Source organism: Ursus americanus, chromosome 11, assembly GCF_024610735.1.
Source record: "Ursus americanus isolate L20-20 chromosome 11, mUrsAme1.1.p, whole genome shotgun sequence".
NCBI lineage: Eukaryota > Metazoa > Chordata > Mammalia > Carnivora > Ursidae > Ursus > Ursus americanus.
The window spans coordinates 64419531-64442248 of record NC_142137.1 but is presented as its reverse complement, the minus strand read 5'-3'; the positions used below and the strand labels follow the sequence as shown (position 1 = coordinate 64442248).

At 45.2% G+C, this 22718-nt stretch overlaps 1 protein-coding gene across 2 annotated transcripts in view; it reads right to left on the bottom strand.

Annotated features, from left to right (window-relative positions):
* The window catches only part of TIAM2 (TIAM Rac1 associated GEF 2), a 216159-nt gene that overhangs the window by 71567 nt on the left and 121874 nt on the right, over positions 1–22718 (bottom strand). For both annotated transcript variants that reach the window (XM_045805394.2, XM_045805395.2), the window contains 4 exons: positions 21425–21597; positions 18537–18761; positions 8567–8752; positions 7732–7878 (listed from right to left, as the gene is read on the bottom strand). In XM_045805394.2, coding sequence (XP_045661350.1) covers positions 7732–7878; positions 8567–8752; positions 18537–18761; positions 21425–21597 — 731 coding nt within the window. The remainder of the gene's footprint in view (positions 1–7731; positions 7879–8566; positions 8753–18536; positions 18762–21424; positions 21598–22718) is intronic.

The window sequence follows — 22718 nt, the reverse complement described above, 5'->3', positions numbered from 1 at the left end:
CTAAGATTGAGTAAGCGTGAGATGCCTATCAAAGCCAAGGTTGTGGAAGACTCAGAGCCTCCCGAGAGATCCTGCAATGAAAATGTACACGTAAGTTCTTCCTGTGCATAACACACAATCTCAAACATACACAGCTCAAAAAAGGGAAAATCTGGTTATGCCAAGGAAACACCAGGAATACGGAGTTGACTGATCAGAACAAGAAAAAGAAAAGGCTATATGTTTACAGATGTCCTGGGTGGTTGTAAGCTTTGCCCACTTGGAACGAAAACTAGACAGATTCCCTCAAGGGTCAATGCTGTCCACACCCGAGAATACACATGCGTGGATTTATTCTCAATAAACCAGACAACAGCCATTCTTTTTCATTAGAGGAAAAGAGAATCTTGAAAATAAGCAAACAAACTAAGCCATCTGGAAAGCTCTTTTCCCAGCCTACCCTTTTCTGACATGGTTCCCTCATCTTTTTACCACTCACCCAGAAACCAGCAGCTCGTTACTCTGCCAAGGCTGTGCAAACCCACCCGCCTTCCACTCCACCTCTCCCCAAAACCCCCGCCCCCTCCCACAAAAAACTAGTTTCTGGGGGCACCCCAGGTGGCTCAGTTGGCTAAGCGTCGGCCTTCGGCTCAGGTCATGATCCCAGGGTCCTGGAATCGATCCCCACATCGGGCTCCCTGCTCAGTGAGGAGCCTGCTTCTCCCTCTCCCTCTGCCCCCCTCCCCCTGCTTAAGAGCTCTCCTGCAGGTGCGTGCTCTCTCTCTCCATCAAATAAATAAATAAAATCTTTTTAAAAATTAAAAAAAAAAAAAAACTAGTTTCCAATTAGCCTGCTCAAGATTCCCAGTTCCTGGAGAAAACGCAGATAACAGACAGCAAAAATAGAACAGACCATCTGGTTAAATCCCAGCCTTGCCAGGGCTGGTTATCTAATGTCTCTGGGCTACAGTTTCCTCACCTTTAAAGGGGGCTAACCCCCCCCCCCAGCTTCATGGGGTCAGGAGACCGGTGTGAGGAAGGCCATCTGAAGGCATTATCCCGTAAAGGTCCATAACAATGTAAAAGAACTTTTTTGAGGTTCAGTCTGGATGGCAGAATCCTACCATAGCTGCCTTAACCTCCCAAATTCAACAGTGGCCACCATGAAGAACTGCAGGAGAACCATCCTTTGTCGCAAAACCCTGAGGAGCTAAGGGTGCTGGGTCACCGCGTGGTCGGCCCCATGGCCCGGCTAAGGCACGCCCTCCTCGCGGGCGACTTCGGCAGAAACCTTCATGATTACTATTCCATTAATGGTCGTGAAAGCACATGTCAAATCACTCATGCTCAGTGTGCCTCAAGGAGAGAAAATGGAAACTCCGCATGTTCTCACAGCAGATGCTTCTGGATCAAATGGCTTGTAATTACTACTTGGATCACTGAAAGGAAGGGAGTAGCAAAATCGCAATCTGGCTGTCACAAATGGGCCCTCTACCACAGTTGCTGATAAAAGGAAAGTCTATTAGCAAGTGAGATGAGGAGAAAACACAAAAGGAGTTACAGGCTCCGGGTTTTCTTAATAACAGCAACATGTCATGGAGGAGAAAGTGTGCATCTCCTTCTTGGGCTGATGCCCACACGTCAGTTGATACCAGGGAAAACAAAGACCTACCTATGTACGTATCCATCTGTATGTGTGTGTATGTCACGCAGGGTCCCACACTGCGGCTTCTATTTAAACAGATTACTACAGGATGGTCAACAGTTTAAGTGGTTTCATGCCTATTTTCCATTTAAAAAAACAACATTAGCATTTTTCCCCCAGTTTGGAACTAATGATTCATGTGACAATACTTCATTCACTCGCAGCCACAGAAAGTCGGGACACCCCAAGCCAATTTTCCAGGAGAAGGAGCCAAGGCCCAGGGGCCCCACAATTTCTGCAATGGAGCTGCTGGGGTAGCGGCCTCCCAGCGCCTCAGCGGGAGATTTGTTGTCACAATCTCCATAACAAATACCTCCCTTCAAACGCTGCTTGAGACTCATTATTACTCATCAAGAAGCATGCCCTGGAAAGCTTTCATTTGGGGCTCGCCAAAACGTCCTTTCAAAAATGCTCAAAGAAGACTGGCTTTACTCCAATCTTAACAGATTTTGGATTCAGATGACTCACTGTTGGGACTGTTACAGGATGCACCAATTAGAGTGGAATAGTTAAAAACGCCTGTGACCCCTCCCTCCCGACGCTCAGGAACGGCTGCTTTCCTGTATCGCGAATGGACATCACACGCTGGCTATACACGGGAAGACGGTCTGTCCTAATTATCAATACTCTCCAAGAAGGATTAGCAGCAGAAAACCAGCGAGATATGGTTCAACCAGCTATGGGCAGAATTTTAAGTCCCAGAGATACAATACACAAATACCCTTCATTCCACCTGCAACTCCATTGAAACCTAGTTACTGGAGTTCTGCAGTCCAGAAATGATAAATACACAATTAAAGGAGCCCTATATGTCAAAAGAATTTATTCAGTGTCCCTACCCCGGAGGCAATTCTTAGTTAAAATAGGAATAAATGTTTAAGGGCATATGCTTTAAAAAAAAACAAGACGCAATATTTTCCTCTCACTGATTATAGTGTCAATGGGACTTGTCAATTAAATCACAGGAAGATCATTTGGTAATTAGAGCACAATTTAAGCACTAAGCTTAATGCTGACCATCCATAGCTTTTTTAGCAAAATTTATTTTCAAAGACTGACATAACTTCAGTTAATAAAAAATGCTTCCATGATAGAACCTAACTTTCAAAGTAAGAATTCCAAATTATTATTTAGCAAGATACAACCTTCAAATTATGTTTTAATTGCAACATTTCTTCTCAAGTACTATTAAAGGACTACACCTAATATAGACAATAGGCAGATTTATTAAGCGATACTATATCCTTAGCAGTGTGCTATGGACTGAGAATATATTCATCATCATAAAATAGAAACTACACAGACCAAGGGTCCCCTGCCTGGGAGACACAACGTGGCCGCATCACTGAGGGTAAGAGGTAGCAAACCAAAAAAATAGAGGTGTCCCCCACTTTTCTATAGTTCACACTGTGCCACTTCGCTTTCACGAAAGATCTACGTTTGTACCCGTTACAGCTAACTGCAAGAAATCCATAGAAGATTTTCATTTTGATGGAATCAGGTGAAAAGCAAAAACGCATTCAGCGTCCGTTTTGCAGCAATAAGCCCTTCTAGAGACAGCAGGCACACCCCAGCAGCAAGAGGGGCGCGGTCAAGGTCCGTCCCTGGGAGCTACACTTGGCCTCTGAGCATCAAGCCACCAGAGCCTTGAATTGTGTCTGTGAGCACCTGAGCTTCACCTCGATTTATTTTGTGCGTCCTTTAGCAAGATGTGCCCTAAGGTATCAGAAAAGCCTAAGAGGTTATTTTTTGTCTCTGGGAATGCTCAAAATTTTTCCATATAAATTAATAGTGTTTGTTTCTTCACCCTATGCTATTTTGGCTTATGAAAGGTTTCAAAGAAATGCTCTACTTCTGATTAGTGGGGAAACCTAGAATAGTGATATAATTTTTTTAATCAAATAGGAAAAAGATCGTAATTTGATCAGGATTTTGAAACAGGCTCTGCAGTGCATAGAAATAAACGGGCAGGGAACTGACATTATTATATTCATTTATAGAAGTCTGACATTTTGATGGCATGATTTATAAAAAGGAACATTTGAGAGGCGTCTGGGTGGCTCAGTTGGTTAAGCAACTGACTCTTGATTTCAGCTCAGGTCATGATCTCAGGGTTGTGAGATCGAGCCCCACATGGGGCCCTGGGGGGGGGCGGTCCTACTTGAGATCCTCTCTCTCCCTCTGCCTTCCCCTGCCCCTGCTCACACTCTAAATAAAATCTTAAAAAAAAAAAAAAAAAAAAGGAAGGTTTGGATTTGGCTTCCTTGTGGCCCCATGGTTGGTCAGATCTAACAAAAGGAGAGCACCAAGTACAGAGAGAAGCAACGTAGCAACATGGCCCCCCGCACAAGCCATTCCATCTCATACCCACGCTCTTGTAGCTCCTGACCTCTGAGAAGGGGAGGTGAAGAGGAATGGGGTTTTGCGAGCAGATTTTCTACCCCATCTCAGGATACCGTAGGCAGAGCAGTGTCAACAATAACACAGCATACTGAACAGCTCTGGGGCCCACAGTCTGGGCCAAACTCACAGGAAGGCAGAATAGGTAGCTGTCTGTGTTGTATTATTTTAGGATCCCCAGAAAGTACCTCCCTTACCTCCCCTCAGGACCCATCAACAGTGTAATACTCAACCATTCCTCAGTTTCTTCCAACTAAATTGTCAACTAGTCAAATTATCCCAATTACTTCATTAAATCATACTGCCTACCTCTGCGAAAGCATATTAAATTTGTCCAAGGCTAATAAAATCAGGTTTCAACCTCTACAAACAGTTCAGAGGTTTATTGGACGTAAAACCCAAGAGAGAAAACGATTTGGTGACGAAGACAGAAAAATCGTTCAGTAACATGAAACACGGCTTTAAGGAGAAGGTGTGGATTTGAAAAAAACCCAAAGGAAAAGTGTAAGTTCATCCAGACAATCTTTGCCCTACTCCATAATTCCATTCAGAAATGGTTCTGAGTTGTTTGGTCAGAAGTTCTTTCGGAGTCTAGACGAGACCCTGTGCTCAACTCCACTGAGGGTGCTCGGTGATCCAAAAGCTGCTGATTCACAGCGTGGATGTACTGTCTGTGCGACCGTCTCTCACCCTGAGAGGAAAATGCGATTCTGGATTCACCACACTCTCGAATGAGGGTAAGTATTGCTCAGGAAAGTATAAATGAAAGTTGCTATTCTGATCTTCGTCCAGCCATGCCACTTTTAAGACAGGGTTACCATGAATTTAGATACCTTCAAAATTACTTGGTATTCTGAGAATCTCTCTTATCTACTCACTAGGGACCATATGAATTCTAAATTTATTTTCAACAGATTCCTGTAAAGACTGTGAACTAGCCCTGCCCGCTGAACTCCGCATTTGCGTCATCGACATAAAGCAAGATGGCGGTCACCTACAGCAACGTTTCCCTCACTGGAGCTGTGGGGAGTTCCGGGACTGCTGAGTTCTAGGAAACGCCTAACTGCCACTTGAATCAAATACCTGATGGACAGGAGTGGGGAGAAAGGCTAATGAAATGGCTCTGCAATGTTCACTTGGCAGCTACCCTTTCTCAGCATTTAAAATTTTATGTTCCATAGCATTTTATAGGATCTTCATATCACAATTTATACTAACGACTATTCCACTACATTTAAAGTTTTAAGTTTAAAGGAAAAGTTGCTTTTTTTACTTCCCATACGGTTACAATTTTTTTTTTTTAAGACTTTTTTATTTATTTGACAGAGAGAGAGACAGCCAGTGAGAGAGGGAACACAGCGGGGGAAGTGGGAGCGGAAGAAGCAGGCTCCCAGCAGAGGAGGGAGCCCAATGCGGGGCTTGATCCCAGGACCCTGGGATCACACCCTGGACCAAAAGCAGATGCTTAATGACTGAGCCACCCAGGTGCCCCAAATTTTACTTTTCTATAATGCCATATATTATTCCAGTAATCCTGGACCTTCTTGATGTTGTTTTTAACCAAGAAGTACACATTTCTGAACATGTGAAACAGACCTAAAGTTGGGTTCACAAAACCACTAAAATCAAGCTTGTAACTCTTTTCTGAATGTGCAAAGAACAAAAATTGGGAAGAAATATAGCTAAATATTAACAGTGCTTGTGTTTGGGTAGACAGATGAGGAATGACTTCCTTTTTCTAATTTTTATCTTCTAGATTTTATAGTGAAATAGTAAACATTAAAGAATCGGCCATTTAGACATTTATGGGTACCTACCACATCTACTTCATTAGGTTACATAAATACAAACACTGTAATTAGTTTCCTACCTTTTTAAAACAAAAATGTTCAACCAAATGCTTTTGCTTCTCAAGAAATCTTACATTAAGAGCATTTACCACATCGGATGGGCTAGCGACCATATTAGGCTCAGATATAGTTAGCTAAATGTCAACATTTAAGAAAAAGAAGTTATCAAGGTATCTATCATTATGACTTAATTATATAGAATTCACTGTCTTGATTAAAACCAAAATTTGCCTCAAATACATTCACAGAAGTTCAATTAAAAAATATAAGCCTAGCATTAGCCAATGGCATATAGGAGACTACCCTCTATAATGAAGAAATATTTTCCCACTTACAACCAACACATGATTACTTTACAATTAAAGTACAAGTAGAACCACAACTTTTAAATGTGATATTCTTTTCCATTGAATAGGAGTACATAAAATATGTACAGGAATATACAAAACAGAGGCCATGGAAAAGAGGGGTTTTTTGCCCACCACCTCCACCTTTATGGTTCCAGGGCTATAAACAGGTCAAAGGAGTGGCTTCTATCTGTGATTCACGTAATTCACAGAACTAGGCTACACAATCAAATAAATATCCACACAAAATCAGAAGATCAAGTTCCACGAGATGTGACCCTCTCTTCCAGATGACAGTGGAAGCCTATTCAGAATAACAACATGTTAAAAGTACAACCAAGAATTTCTTCAGACTTCATCACATTTTCCTTCCCATTTCAAGGATCAGATTAACACATGAAGAATTCATCTTTTCAAAAAAAAATAATAATCCTGCAACATCCTGCAAAAATCCTAAAAAATCCTGCAACATAAAATTCATTATCTTATACTATTAATACCCTATTGTCATTAGGAAATGCTTCAGATAGGAGTATTCAAAATGTTCTGAAGACAATTCACTATGCGTGAGCCCCACTTCAGCGATGATTGCTCAGATTATTTTTAAAACATTAAAACAGGGGCGCCTGGGTGGCTCAGTCAGTTAAGCGTCTACCTTCGGCTCAGGTCATGATCCCGGGGTCCTGGGATTGAGCCCCGCATCAGGCTCCCTGCTCAGCGGGGAGCCTGCTTCTCCCTCTCCCTGGGCCCCTCCTCCTGCTTGTGCCCAAGTGCGTGCTGTCTCTCAAATAAATAAATCTTTTTAAAATAAAATCTTCTTAAAATCTTTTCAAAATAAAATAAAATAAAACAAAACAAATAAAAGTAAAATAAAATACTAAAACAGGTGCCCTTCCACTAGGACAATCAGCAGCTGCAACAGCCCGGGGCTGCAGAGCCCTGGATCAGGGAGATCAAGGCTAGCCTTGCCCCGAGGGCTTGGTGTGAACAAGGGTGAGGAAGGGACTTGACGTCTCCATGTCTCAGGCTTCCCCTCTCTAAAATGTGATGACAAGATGCCTACTTCGTGTCACAAAGATTAAGTGAGACATGCATCTAGCACTATCAATAGAATTTGGTTGCCATTACTCTATTATTAGTTTTACATGTTTATTTTAATATCAAATCGAAGGGGAAAAATATTCTAAAGGCAATGAAAAGTGTGGATTCTCTTCTGACTATGGTGTGCACCTGGAGCTGCAGCAGTGAGCCCGGTGTGAATACCTTTCCGGAAGTGCCAAAAGGAGGCTGGGCGACTTGTGTGTTTCCCTTTGGAAAAAGCCCATGCCGAGACTGCATTCCTCTGAATCAACTTTTATCTCATTCTTAAGGGATGATGAACATTTATGACCTGCTGACTACCAAGGATTTCCCACTAAGTCTGCTGTCCCTCCTGTCCTGAGGAACTCGCCTGAGTTATAGAAGGTCTTTTCTCCTTCCCTTTTCTCGCCAGTGTGTCCAGCCCTTTTAATGAAGAAAATATACCCTTCTTGTTTCTTCCTCGCTGGGTCAGTGAGAGTGTTCTTTTCCGGAGAGCAGAGTCATCTCTAGAACATACCTAATAAAAAACACAATTTTAAAAATCTTTAAACATATTATTTGGGTGACGGAATGAACCGTTGCCTCAATGGAAGCCCTGCTCACTAGAACCATGACGCTCTGCCTGAAAACTCCCGTAAGTCTGACATTCCAGACATGCATCCACCATAGGGCGATCTCCTATCTGGATATCGCATTATCGTGACAGCATTCAGATCTCTGCAGGGTGGGCAACATGACCCGCAGACCCCCCAGGCTGGAGCTCATACTAGCCACAAAGCCAGCCATCCAGGAGCCACGGTCGAAAACCCAGCGGCGCTCTGTGCAGTATAGACAAAACCACCTCGGCTCAGCCTTTTCATTCTTCACACCCTTGCTGCCACTCCTCAAGGATTTCCACCTTCCTGACTGTAGGGAGTAGACAGGACGGCAGATGCTGATGTGAATATTTAATAACTGTCTACAAGTAGCTGGGTTCCTAGAAGCAGCAGCAGAGAAGCCAGGACTCTCCAGAGCAGGCTGCCTCCCACCCTCCATCCCTGCAGCATCTGGCCCCTGGGTGGAGGTGGGGATGGGGGTGGGGGATGGGGGTAGCCCTGGGCAGTACTGGGTTAAGTCACAGGAGAGCTGAAAGGCAACCAGCTGGGAAAAGGTGAGCGTCTGCAATCCTCCCTGAACGCCACAAACAGCCTTTCCCAGGAACTTACCAGAGCATGGAAAGAAGAAACCGACAAGATGCCCAGCCTGCCGAGGGCCAGCTTGGAGGGGCGGCTGGCCGCAGCGAGGAGGCTCTTGGGGTTTGGCAGCTCCCCGCCTTGTAGGCTGGCCAGATAGCAACGCATCCTAAACAGATCCATGTGAAACTTCTCCAGGTTCTGCTCCCATTGCTGGATCTGTTTAAGAACGAACAGGGGTCATTGAAATGAAAATGAGAAGTTTTCATGGATCCAACTGAAAATATGATCCATTTCACAAACTTCAAGGAACAATTTGTTTCAGCTGGGGCTGCACGGTTGCAATGAGCCTTCCCCGCTCACCACCCCCTAAGCCCTCCTGCCCCAAACACAGTGGGTCAGACAGCACTGGACTTCATCAGAATGGCCCAAAGCAAAATCAAACAAAGCCGGTGGTCCCCACCCAAAACCACGCCAAAACAGTCTGACCCCTGGAGAAGTCCAGCACGCTACGCCGTGCCAACTGAAGGCAGGATGCACTAATGTAAGTCAGCTGCTTCACTTTAATTTCCCCACACACTGCCAGCCTCTGATCTTAAACCAGATTAACCAAACTGCACACACACAGATGCTGGATAATGGACACACTGTCTTTACGTTGCTGTGCGTTCTGAGTAAAATGACTCAAAGCCATAAGCAGCCAATGGACTTCGGGGGTAAAGGCAACAGAGCTTTTACTCCTACTTTAAGTGCATTAGAGAATAATCACTAGCTATACATCAGAGCGAAATTAAAACACATTTTTACACCACTGAAATGTCTACGTGCTTCTTCAAAGTACAAGTTATGAATTGGTAAAGGAAGATAGTCAGATTCTGAGGGCCACCTTCCCTCCTTCCAAGGATCAAACATGTTTACCTGCACGTATTACCTTTAAAGATAAACCAAAAGGTGGAAAAGGCTCTAGAAACCTTCAGTGGCAAAGCGGAAAGCTGGCCTTGCCACGGGAGTCAGAGCAATCTCCGCATTCAGGAGAAGGTGTGCAGCGAAGGCTTGTCGTAAGGATGCATGTGTCACATCACTCGCACCAGCGGCACTGCTGGTTTGGCCACGGTTAGCCTCCAAGCAGATTCTAACTCTTCACGGCAAACTTTCCAGGTCAATCCTTAATTCCGGATAAACGATATTTTGAAGGATCTCCAACCTTCAACATTATGTTCCCTCAGTCTCTCCCGAGAGAAAAGCAGTACGAACTCTGGCTATTCCTCACCACCCCCGCAAGTTCTCCGGATGGATTCGTAGGAAGGTTCCCGTGCACCTTCTCTATGTGGAAGAAATACAGTGGCTACCAGATCTAAAATGATCTGTTGATTCATCATGGTCTCTCAGCAAAACAACAAAGTCCCAGAGTGCACCGAAAATTCTCCATCTCTGCGGCAAATTTAACCTTCTGTAAGCTTCTGTCCATCCGCAGTGGCAACGTGATGGCCACCTGGCGTCAGCCTCTCAGGAATACTAGAATGGACTGTTGGCTTTTATCAACGAACATGCTCAGGCCAGATACGTGAGGAATCTACTCATTCAGTGGGAAGCTTAGGAAAGTTTACATTTCAAAAGAAACTCGAACAATCCTGGTTCATAGCCTTAGAGTGAGGACCACTGCTCTAGACTAACAAACCCTCCGAACTGAAAGTGCACATCTCTCCTTGATCCTGCCATAGTAGAGAATTCTAGAGTCTAGAAGTAACAAGTGGTTCTTACGCAACCATACACTGACACCTACCAGAAGCTGTGAGCCACAGTGAAAACTATACTCCCAGCACCGCCTCTCAAACATGTTCTCTAGCTGATTCACCATCACAGATGCATTCTTTTGTCTTCTAATAATATCCAGATGTTTCCAGATCCGGTAGTGTATTAAAGCGTATCCCTTCTTTCTACCTCCACATGAAACCGTCTTTTAAGATCATTTCTAGGGGCTGTGCTGGGCATGGGGGCATCAGAGGACAGAACACCCATCAGGCGTTGGACAACACAGCAGAGAGAAACCCACCCCATCCGTGGTGGAACACAATGACAAAAACAAAGTAAAACAACATCCCGGTCTATGCCGATCATGAGAGATCAGGGAAGAGGACACTCCTATATTTTCACTGAATTCTGCAATTTACAAAGTAGTTTTAAAGGCATTGCTTAATGTATTTATGTGATGACACATCAAAACACCACCAGTAAAGACAGTTCCAGCTCAGTGATACACAGGCAGTCTTAACATCTTGTCAGAAACGCTGTGATCCTCTTCAGCATGCCTAGACATCTCCGCCCAAAACTTGGGACAAAACTCGGGTAAATTCAGGAGAAGAAAATGGAGTCAAATGCTAACGTCATTTGGAAGGAAGAAGAGCTTACGGGACCCAGAGAGCCTAAAGCAGACCACACAGACATGAAGAAGTTCATTAACATATGCAATTATGTTTCAAGAGAACTAGTGTCTTAATCAATACTGTACATGGCAGAGGTCATTTTAAAATTAAATTTCGTGAAAAATGCAAATGAGAAGGGACTTTATGACTTCTCCATTTCAACAAAGCTTCCCATGTTCATCCTGACTCAGCCTTTGCGATGGTTCATCCTATATGTGTCAGCCTGACTGGGCCACTGGGTGTCCAGAGTTGTGGTCAAACATTATCCGGGGTGTTTCTAGGAGGGTGTTTTTGGATGAGCGTGATGTTTAGATGGGTAGGCTGAGTAAAGAAGATGGCACTCCCCAGTGTGAGTGGGCCTCACCAATCAGTTGAAGGCCTGAATACAGACCAGAAAGGCTGACCCCTCCCCAAGGAAGAGAGAATCCCTCCCACCTGGTGGCCTTCCAATTGGGATATTGGCTTTTTTCTGACTTTGGACTTGAACTGAAGTATCAGCCCACCCTGGGTCTGGAGTCTGCCAGTCTTGGAATAGGAAGAGTACCATTCTTGAGTCTTGCTGACTGACGCTGCAGATCTTGGGACCTGTGTGTCTCCATAATCATGTGACTGAGTTCGTTATAACAAATCTCTTTATGCATATTCTTTCATACATCCTCTTGGTTCTGTTTCTCTGGAGAACCCTGACTGATCCAGCCTTCACCTCCACAGCTTTCTACAGCACAGCCAGTCATCATCAGCCACACAGCTATTCCATATTTAAAGACAAGATTTCTCTTGTTTTGAAGGCCGTGGTTCTTTTAGAAAGGATTTGCCATGGAGGGTAAATAGGATTTGCGGTTGGATAAGAAACAATGAAGTACCCGATTTTTCTTTGACAGACTCACACCGAGGTTGTAGAGAAGGAACTGGGAGAATACCAGGTGAAGTTCCGGTGAGGACACGGATTCAGATGCTTGGGTTACTTGGAGGGAAGAGGGAAGCAAAAAGGGGGATCCACAAGCTCAAAACAGACCTCGTGACACTGAGAAGTCTGTGAACACATGCAGTGAGCTTGCACAGGCAACAGGATTACCACACCTTTGTTTCTCAGCAGAGGAAACGCAGCCCCCAGAGGGGAGTGACTTGACCAAGCCACCATAATAAGCTCACCCTTCCAGACTAGCAAAGGCCTGAAACAGATCCTGAAGTGAGCAACATGTGGGAATAAGTTTTTCTCAAGCACTTACAATGCAGCCCCTGAATCGCAGGCCCCTCACTCATAAGGCAGATGTCTGTGGGTTCTCTGAGACCTACCACAGCAACTCTCATGTAAAATTTCATTTAACTGTCACCTTTATTTCTCCCCACAAATCCCCAGGTGTTCAACAAGGAAGGATATAAGACTATCTACACTCTCACTTGGGTGTCCTATTCCTACCGAACATTTTGTATTTCAGTCTTCTACCAGCCTTGATGTGCGAAGTTCAGCCCAAGTTTTAAGGAATGTTTTGTTTTGTTTTGTTTTTTAAGATTTTATTTGAGAGAGAGAGTGAGCACGACAGCAGGAGCAGGGGGGAGTGGCAGAAGCAGAGGGAGAAGCAGACTTTCCACTGAGCAGGGAGCCCAATGCCAGACTTGATCCCAGGACCCCAAGATCACAACTTGAGCCGAAGGCAGACACTTAAACAACTGAGCCACCCAGGTGCCCCCAAATTTTAAGCAATGTTAACGAAAAAGATAAAACATATTTTATAACTATCCCTCAAAAGAGGAGATAAAGTAGGAGATACACATTTTTACAAATGTAAAGGGAGAAACAGAAGACAGTTTTGTAGCTATTACAATTCTACTTTGGGAAATTCCCATCATCATCATCACTAACACAGTAATGTTATCTGACATCACATTAATCAGGAAATTTCTGGAGATTTTTTTTTTTAACATTATCAAACACTAAAATGCCCAAAATCAATTCCCTTAAACCAAGACCATTTTTCCCTTTTTTCTAAATTCCCTAAATACTGATCATTGTCCCTAGACATTTCTTGTTTTTTAAGATAAATATCAGGACATAAACATTCAACTTCTATGTAAACAGAGCTTTTATTTCTTTTAACATCTTGCACAAAACAGAAAAATGACATGAAGAAAACTCACTCTAAGGAATTAATTTCCATTGCAAAAGAAAAAAGTACTAAGAGCAAAATGAAGGAAGAAAGCTCCCACTTGTAAGCACTGTCACAAAAACAGTGCAAAGTTTCCCCACTATTGCTAATACAACTAGTCATTTAATGAGCTCAGAAACGTTATGGTCTGCTGTAGAAAGTGGGGGGGTGGGGTGAGGGGAAGCCTAATGCTAAAAATAACAGATGAATAAGTGATACATAAAAACGATGACAAGAACATTCTTGCCACACCCAACACTCCTAGAAAAATATTTTCTATCATTTAGTCATTTGATCACAGTATTTGGTCATTTGCCCCTTACAAGGTCTGTCCTAAAGATCATTAGTTTTTCCTTTTTGGTAAATAGGATGAAAACCTCCTCTTGGTTTCGGCTAAAGTCGGGATCTCAGGGTCGTGAGGTTGCATCCCACGTCGGACTCCATGCGGAGTCTGCTTGAGACACTCTCTCCCTCTCCTTCTGCCCCTCCCCACCATGCTCTCTCTCTCTCTAAATAAGTTAATAAATCTTTAAAAAAATAATAATAATTTTGGGGCACCTGGCTGGCTCAGTCAGTAGGGCACAGGACTCTTGATCTTGGGTTGTGAGATTGAGCCCCACCTGGGTGCTGAGATTACTTAAAAATAATATATATATTTATATGATAAATAAAAATAAAAACTAATTCCAGTTTTATACAAAACCATTCATTGCATGATTAATCAGCAAGCACAACACAATCTTATTCATTACTGAGAGGCAATAGAGCCCCATGGTTAGGAATGCACCTTTGTGGTCAAATCCCAGCTCCGCCACTGGCCAGCTGTGCCACGTTAGAAAATGTATTTAACCTCTCTCAGGGTCTATTCTGTCACCCACCAACTGAGTGACACACACAACTTTACCTCACGGGGTGACCATGAAATCACACATGATCATGGGCTGAGACAGGAGCCCTGGTAAATAAGCTCACAGGCCACAAGGATGGGGAAGGAGGCCAGAGAGAGGATATGTTAGCTGGGAATGAAAGAGGGAAGGCCTGGAGGAAGGAAGCCCAGAGCGGGCCTTGACCGGGGGTGGGGCCCACAGAGGAGAGCCCAGTGTGTCACAGGAAAGAGGACGGGAGACAGAGGCCCACTCCTACACTACTTCCGGCAAAGCACCAAGGACACAGAAACGGAAAAGTGACAGATCTTTTAAGAGCTCATATTTCAGGCCAGGAGCAGCCTTCTACACAAGCGGATAATCAGAAAACAATGTGATAAGGGCAATGATAGAGACCCCAAGAATTATGGGGTATAAAAGAGGTCCCTGCAGGAGTGGGTGGAAGGGACGTCAAGGGCAGCTCCCTGGAGGAAGCGACACCTAAACTCTTCATCACAGATGAGGAGGGATGAGCCCAATGAGGGCCAGGGGGGCAGGGCATGTCTGTACATGGACGTGTGGCCTATATGGGTCTTCCCTGCCTGAGAAAAAATCCAAAGAAAGGGGTGGAACCTGCAGAAGTTTGGCACGGCTAGATAAAGGAAGGAGAGGTTCTCCGGCTTTATCTTACAAGCAGTAGAAGCCACTTACAGGATTTTTAAACTGGGCAATCACACGATCAGATCTGCTTTACAGATGCAAACCCTCTGGCTTGTATGGACGATGCATCTGAGGAAGGGGAAAGGGGACAGCCTCCGCAGCGGTCCAGGGAAGGGAGAACACAGTGGAACTCACCCTCCATCTCTCACCTACACACCGTGTACCTGAAAAATCAAACTGCCAGGGTGCACGGCAGTGTTTCACTCTGCCTTTGCGCTCAAGCTGACTCGGCCTGCCCTTCCCTTCTCCATTCCTCTCCTGACTGACTCCTCACTCTTCAAGAGGCAATTCAGGCATCCCTCCTACAGGAAGTCTTCCATGACTACACAGGAGGCTAAACTCCCCGTTTGTCTTCCACAACACTCTGGAATATCATTTGCTCCAGAGTCACTAAATTTTGTTGCAATAATATGCTTCACTGACTGGCACCCTGCTAGACTGAGAGCCCCCGAGGGCAAAACAGCATCTTCTTTGAATCCCCCTTGTGTGCACACTTGCCTGGCCCAGAGATGCTCTTACTAAATGTTCACTGAGCTAAATGTAATGCCCGGAACCTCCATCATGCGGCCTCATCTCCTCAGACCCCTTTCACCAACACCTCCCTCTCCAATGTTTCATTCCCCAAATGGCTTACACCACACACACACACACACACACACACACAGACACACACACTCCGTGTCGTATTTTCCTGAAGGCTTCCTTCACTTTGCTCCCCTCCCCCCACCACAGTTTCCAATTGCCTAGATTCAATCCATCCTCTTTACCAGTTTGAAACTTTGAGTAAATAGTTAAAATGAAGCCCATGCTTCACAAAGCCCCGAGGCCACGGCCCCAGCCTGCTGCTCCCACTACATCCTCTGCCCCATTCTGACCGCCTCCCCCCACCCCCACCGGGGCCTCAGAACCACTGGGGGTGGGGGCGGGGGGTGGGTGAAGAATACACAGAACGCATCTCGAAGCCATGGGGGGGAGGGGAAGCCAAGACTGCCAAAGGGCGGAGAGGTTTTGTCCCTGTTTACTTGTTTAAAATAATAAAGGGGAAGGAAAATAAAGTACTAACTGGGCTTAATTTACAGCTCTTCCTCCCTCAGAACTTCAAAAGGAATCCAACATGTGGACGGCTGCATGGTCTGCTCTACATCGGATACGCTCAAACGAGCACTGCGTCGCCCTGCCCACCCCCCCCCCCCAATCTCCAAAGGCCGCGGGACAAGCCATGGGACCCTCTCTTTCAAGCAGAGTCCCGCGCCAGCCGTGAAGCTCCCGTTATTACTAGGATAGTGTCCTTTTATCTCTGTATTTGGAAAGGGTGCCCACGATGATATTCTCCACCCAAGCACTTCAAAGAAAGTCTGTTCCAGAGCCTTCATCGTGCATGATGTAATGTACTCTGTAAGTTCTGCTCTTATTAGGCTATAAATGACTCTATCTGAGGTTCTGGGGGTCTCTGGGGGAAAGCGCTACATAAATATTTTCTCTTATGTACAATAAAATATAGCGACGTTGAGAGTTTTAAGTGGTAAGTGGAGAAAGCACTACTGCTCTTTTAAAGAAGTTTTTAAAAGGTAGTTCAGAGAACACTACACAGTTTCGGGATATTCGGGAGATCGTGTTCTTACTGGTCTTGATTTTGAAAACACCTCTTTGCTTCTGTAGCTTCACAACACATTCTCTAGTCAAAGATCATCTCATAAAAATAAATCTAAGCATGGGCATTTTTATCCCCTTCACGTTTCACACTCTCTGAATCTGCAAGTAAAGAGCTAACAGCTCTGTTTACAACCATCTGGAAAATGAGCAAAGGACAGCGAGCACAGCAAACGTAATTCGCGGCCCACCGCAAAGACCTCTGGGAAAACAGGACTCAAAGTCAACCTTAAAAACTGCCGATACGGTGAGGAGAATATCCTCAGGAGGAATTCCCAAAGATCAATCCCAGTGGTTTCTTACTAGACAGGTACAAGCGCAATATGAGAAGGTAGCTGCGTGCACGGCAGGGGGAGAGGACGCCGGGGAAGGAGGGGGTGGGGGGGGGCAGGGAGAACTGAAGTGAAGACTTAGTAGTATCAGGACAGTGTGCCTAAAGTAACTGAAGCAATGCTTCTGACAAAGAATGCATAATGTGCTGCAAGTAATAATTCAAAGAGCTTCTCTTCAGGCCACCCAGCCATCAGAGACTCTTGGGTATGTGTCCAGTTTACGTGAAAGTCACTCCCCTCCCAGAGACATCATAAATTAATCGTTAGTCAACTATAAAATACACTTAATGAAACCGCATGTAATGGAATAAAATTACATTTAATGAAAACGTGTGGGTTTTTTTTAAAGTTTGCTTGAACTTCCTGCTGCCATAAAAAGGAAAAGGGAAGCAAAAGGGGTGGGGGAGGGACAGGCCAGGAGCCTCTGAATGTCGCCTAATTGTCCTTTTCTCTCCCTAAACCTAAACTTCTGGCATTACATAAGGACCTGAAGATTCCAAGGTGGACATCCCTTCAGAGGACGAAAGTGTGGCTCCAAAGCTAAATTTTAGAGAGCGAGCAGAAGTTAAAACCACATTCCTCCCATACGACCAGCCGGAGATTGTTTTATTGGGGCACCCTGAACACTCTGAGGAACACGAATCCACGAGTTTCACCTCTGAGGTCAGACAGACTATCACGGCTCCTGGATCCTAGACATTCAGGACCACACATGAGCCACTGTACGTGGAAAACTAGGATAACCATTTCTCCTTCGCAAGCTTTCTGGTTTGCCAGGCAACCTGGACATAGCATCACATCCCTACACGCCACCCAGACTGAAAGCTGGGTCAGCACCTCACTCTTCCCCGACACGAGCAGGATCCTATCGGAAGCAGGCAGAGGGCAGAGAGGACACAGGGTGAGCTCTGGGTGGCGGCACTTCCTCCGTAGTGGTGTTCCCCCCCAACTCTCGAACACCTGCCACCTCCCCACCTTCCGCCTGGCACCCCCTCCTCAGTTCCTTGTTAATCGGTAGTCTGTAGTCCACTAGCAGGTACTCTCTAGCTAAAGGGCATATTCTGAGAACAGTTCAATTCAGGAGTGCAGGGCACTCTGAGTATTCTACGGAACTACAGAAATTATACACTCTGAAAAATGTTTTCCATATAAACTGTGAAAACTTCGGTAATGTCCCTCTGCACCAGGCCCATCCAGACCAGTGCCATCCCGCCCACTAACTGCTCTCCCTGTGTCCATCTGTCCTCCAAGCCACCGCGTAATTAATCTTCTAAAGAGACGATGTTCGTCCTGCATTTAGGAAGAGAGATGCCAGAACTTTCACGGCCACGTGCCTAAGGGCTTAGATGTGTGAGCAAAGGAAAACAGGTATTAAAAAGCTGCTTCTCCTCCTCCAAAATGCGAACAGCCCAGACACGAGCTATTTAATTATGACATGAATGTGGAACGAGACCAGAGAAAGCATTCTCTTTAGCACCTTATCTGTTAAAAACAGAAAAAAATATATACTGTTTTTTTGGAATCCACAGTTGGGAACAGCTGTGTCACACCAAACCGTACTTCCCAAAGCCACCCCCCGTACTAGAATCCTCTCTAAGCTTCTAGTGGTTTTACACTATAAATTTTGGTCTGAAAGGGACAACATGTGAGAGAATCAGCCGGGAAAGAAGGAACTATTCAATATTACGAAAAACAACTTGGTCACAAAATATTCCATTGGATTATATAAGACAACCAAAGGTGGTAAAGCCTATCATATCACCAATGTCACAACAATGCTTCTCTTAAGTTCCTGAAACAAGAAGCTACAGAAACAATCTCCCCCAGAGGGGCAGAAACATCGCCACCAACACACAAGTAAGCAGTACCTGGTTTTCTATGGCCTTCCTGTTCTTCGGGTCGCTCACTACGGACAGCTGTAACTCCGCCATCTTCTTCATCTTGCTGTCCATATCTATCTTCTGAACGAGGTTTTTGGTCTGGTTCTTCAGCAGCCGAACCGTGTCCTCTTTCCCATGCTTCTTTGCAAAAAGGGATGCGCAAGCTGAATGTATGGCAGTGACCCAATTTTCCAGATCTGTCTGGCTAGTGGCCTAAACACAGGGGGGAAAAAAACACCTATTTGGAATTGTTTTACCACAAAGCCCTGGACAGAGTGGGAGGCTGGGCTTTGATGTGCAAAACCCAAGAAGTACCTTCACTTCATAAAAACTGTTTAATTTCAAAAACACACACAACCACTCAGCTCAGGTTCGCTGGCTTCCTGGACTCCGGAGGGTCTGAGACAATGCCCAGAGCACAGCAGAAATCATCACGCAGCTCCGAACAGGACAGGACGACAAACTACAAACAAACTGTAAGCCAAGAGCAAAGGACTAAGCCAAACACCAGGGTATGGCCACTCAGCTCAGTGTCGCCACAAGATGCTTTTTTTTTTTTTTTTAAAGATTTTATTTATTTATTTGACAGAGATAGAGACAGCCAGTGAGAGAGGGAACACAAGCAGGGGGAGTGGGAGAGGAAGAAGCAGGCTCCCAGCGGAGGAGCCTGATGTGGGGCTCACGCTGGGATCACGCCCTGAGCCGAAGGCAGATGCTTAACCGCTCTGCCACCCAGGCGCCCCGATACTGTGCTTTAAAAGGTGCTCATCTTCGTAATTTTAATAGAGCGAGAAAATATTAGGGTTTAAAATGTTAAACTCTGAAACCTGGAAATGAAATTTCATCTACGGTATGCAACTAGGAAATCAATAAAAGAATTTGGGGGGGGAAGTACACAGCATTAAAATAGCTGTCTTTAAGCACTGAGGATATACATAAGGGTTCTTCTTTTTCTACGCTTCAGTTAACTTCAGATACAATGACTATACGCAATTTTCACATAAGAAAAATATTTTAAAAATAAAGCAAGTTTGAATAAAGCAGAATGGGCAAATTATTACGATTCTTAGCAAATTATTATGATTCCGCTCCCCCGATGTCCAGAAAAACCACACACATTCAAGCTATGGGTTGATCTTCCAGTGATCTCTGGGATCGTACAATAGGACCTACTGAGAAAACTTCTTAGAACTAAGGATATTTTTGCCTGAATCACAAATTACTCATTTCACACTTGCCCCTGAGAAGTCCATACAGATTTTTAATTTTTTTTCTAAAGCTTTTATTTGAGGAAGTGAGAGAGCACAAGCAAGGGGAGGGGCAGAGGGAGAGGGAGAAGCAGGCTCCCCGCTGAGCAGGAAGCCCAATGTGGGACTCCAAAACCAAGACCCCGAGATCATGACCTGAGCTGATGGCAGCCACTTAACTGACTGAGCCACCCAGGTGCCCCAGTCCATGCAGATTTAATCTAATGTTCTTACCCTCCCTACAATTCAGATTAACAGCAATTCATGACTTGGCTTTAAAGCATCACAAAAAGTCTAAGCAACCGTTCCACGAAGAGAAGGAAAATCAAATCTCAGGCCCTGAATCTTGTAAGTCAAGCTGGGGACAGCAATAAGGCTAGAGGCCCAACAAGTTTATCTAGTACTAGCAACAGGAAATCCTGTGCAGAGAATTCTAGATTCCCAAAGTCAGCAGAGAGAACACTATGCTGGGCTCCTGAGAGTGTCCAGGACCAATGTCACTGAGACACCTGAACCAAGGACCTATGAGGTCTAAGGTCAGATATACTCTGCAGCCCAAACTGGGTCTACATGCAGCACTGGACTTACGCTGGCAAGCACTTCAGAAACATACTTCACTTCCACCTCTTTGGAGTTCAATAACAGCACCAATAGTTAGAATTTCTTTAGCACTTAACACATGCACATTACTGCAATCCTATAAGCTAGTGTTACCCTATTGGCTGAAGGCTCCAAAGCTCAGAGCAGTTAAGTGCTCTGACAGCACCAGCTCCAACAGCACCAGGGTCTCACCCCTAAGGCTGACACCGACACCAACGGCTTGGCACCCCGCCATGCTCTCCAACTTTGCATTTGCTAGAAAATTGCTCAAAATCCTAACGGCAAGGGCGCCTGGGTGGCACAGTGGTTAAGCGTCTGCCTTCGGCTCAGGGCGTGATCCCGGCGTTATGGGATCGAGCCCCACATCAGGCTCCTCCACTAGGAGCCTGCTTCTTCCTCTCCCACTCCCCCTGCTTGTGTTCCCTGTCTCGCTGGCTGTCTCTCTCTCTGTCCAATAAATAAATAAAATCGTAAAAAAAAAAAAAAAAAAAATCTAAAAAAAAAAAAAAATCCTAACGGCAGATACCTTGAAACTTAACATCCTCAGTCCACTTCCATTGGAAAATGAGACCTTACAGTATTTGTCTAAAAGGCTTTCCTGAAAAGCTACTTTTTTCACTTCTACTGGGATTCTTGGGAAAAATCTGAAGCTCTCCTAGCGACATTCTGTAGGTGTGACTTAAAAGCCTCCACTCTGGGAATTCAGACCTTGCACCACTAGATCATGAGCTACGTCAGAATGGGGATCACGATTTTTCTCTCCTCATATTCTCAAGAGCATCCCATGGGCCACAGCCTGGCACCTGAAGGGCATTCCAAGAAACGCCTGCTGTGTGAATGGCTGGATGAACACGGGCCCCAGGGCACCTGACAGCAGAGGCCGACTCTCTCGCTTAAGCCCCAACCCAAAGCCTAACTAAGCTTTTACTCTATTGCATTGCTAAGCTGTGCGTCTTCATCCTGTTCCTTCTCGTCCTCACAGTACACAAGCCATCGCCTGGACCCTCCATCTAGAAAGCTCGGCAGTACCTGGAAAAGGTAGACGTCTCCAAAGGAGTTGCTGAGGCAGAACACGTTTTCCTTCTTGGGATGTTCTGGGACCGACTGCACTATGCTGTCCTCTGCAAACAGGGCACACCGAGGGGCGCTGCTCTGATCCATGGAATTCTTCCCATAGGTCTCATAGAACAGCAGGGTGCAACCTAGGAGAGAGAGAAGCAAACAACATCTCTGTCATCTCTGTGACATCTGTCACAGGTCCCTGCTTGGCCACAGCCCTGGTGTGGGACCTGCACAGTGGTATAACCTCTGGGGTTTCTCATCTGTAAAATGGGGTTAATAACCACACCTTCTGGGGCTGCTGTGGCGACCAAAGGAGCCCTCGAAGAACTTAGAAGAGCTTCTGACTCTTATTGTAAGCAACAATAAATGCCTGGTATTGTTATTACTATGATACTGTGCTTACAAAAACCTCTCCTTTTCACCCGAGTTATGCTACTACAAGGCATACTTTGGATACCAGAATTTCCTTTTGTATTACATGACTGGTTGTCTCATTCCACTTTTTTCCCCTCTCTCCCTCCCTCCCTTCCTTTTTTAATGTATCCCTTACCTTCCCCCCACTTTCCCCGTTTTTAAGCAAATTTTAAAATGCTCACGAGTATGTTCTCTTGTTGAAAAACCTTCATCCAATCACTACTTTTGAGCACTTCCCATGTGCTGAGCCCTGGCATCCAAATATGGCCAATAGGGTCCCCAAGGCCCTGCTCTGAACAACCTCTCACACTGATGGGAAAGAAGCACCAGCCTGCTCTCAGCTGCACTGCGAATGAACGAGGTCCACTGCATGACTGTTTTCCCCTCTGAGTTAGGAGTCCTCACTCATAAAAGCCTAGTGTTTCAATAAAAACAAAACAAAACAACTATTTCATGCTAGCCAGTCTCACTCCCTCCTTCGAAAGCCCATCTTAATCTGGACAGATCAGTTCAGATCACGGAATCCAGCACAGCACAGAAGCCAGGAGAACAAGATGCTGGCAGGTAGCTCTAACCTCAGAAAGCATGTCACCGGGACAGCACTTTCCCCTCCCTGGTACTTAATGATCTCCAGAAGCACTAGCAACCTTTCTTCCTGCAAACAAAAGGCACCCACACTAGGCTAAGAGAGGCTTCCAGAAGAAGGGAAAGCACCAGGAAGTATCTGGCCAGGGTGCTCCCACAGGGCTGAGCCAGTCTCTTTTTCCAGCCACTGATGCACTTAGAAACAATGTCCCCAAATCTTTCCATCAGGAAAGTCCTGTCTGACTGCTGCTGTGTATGCAAC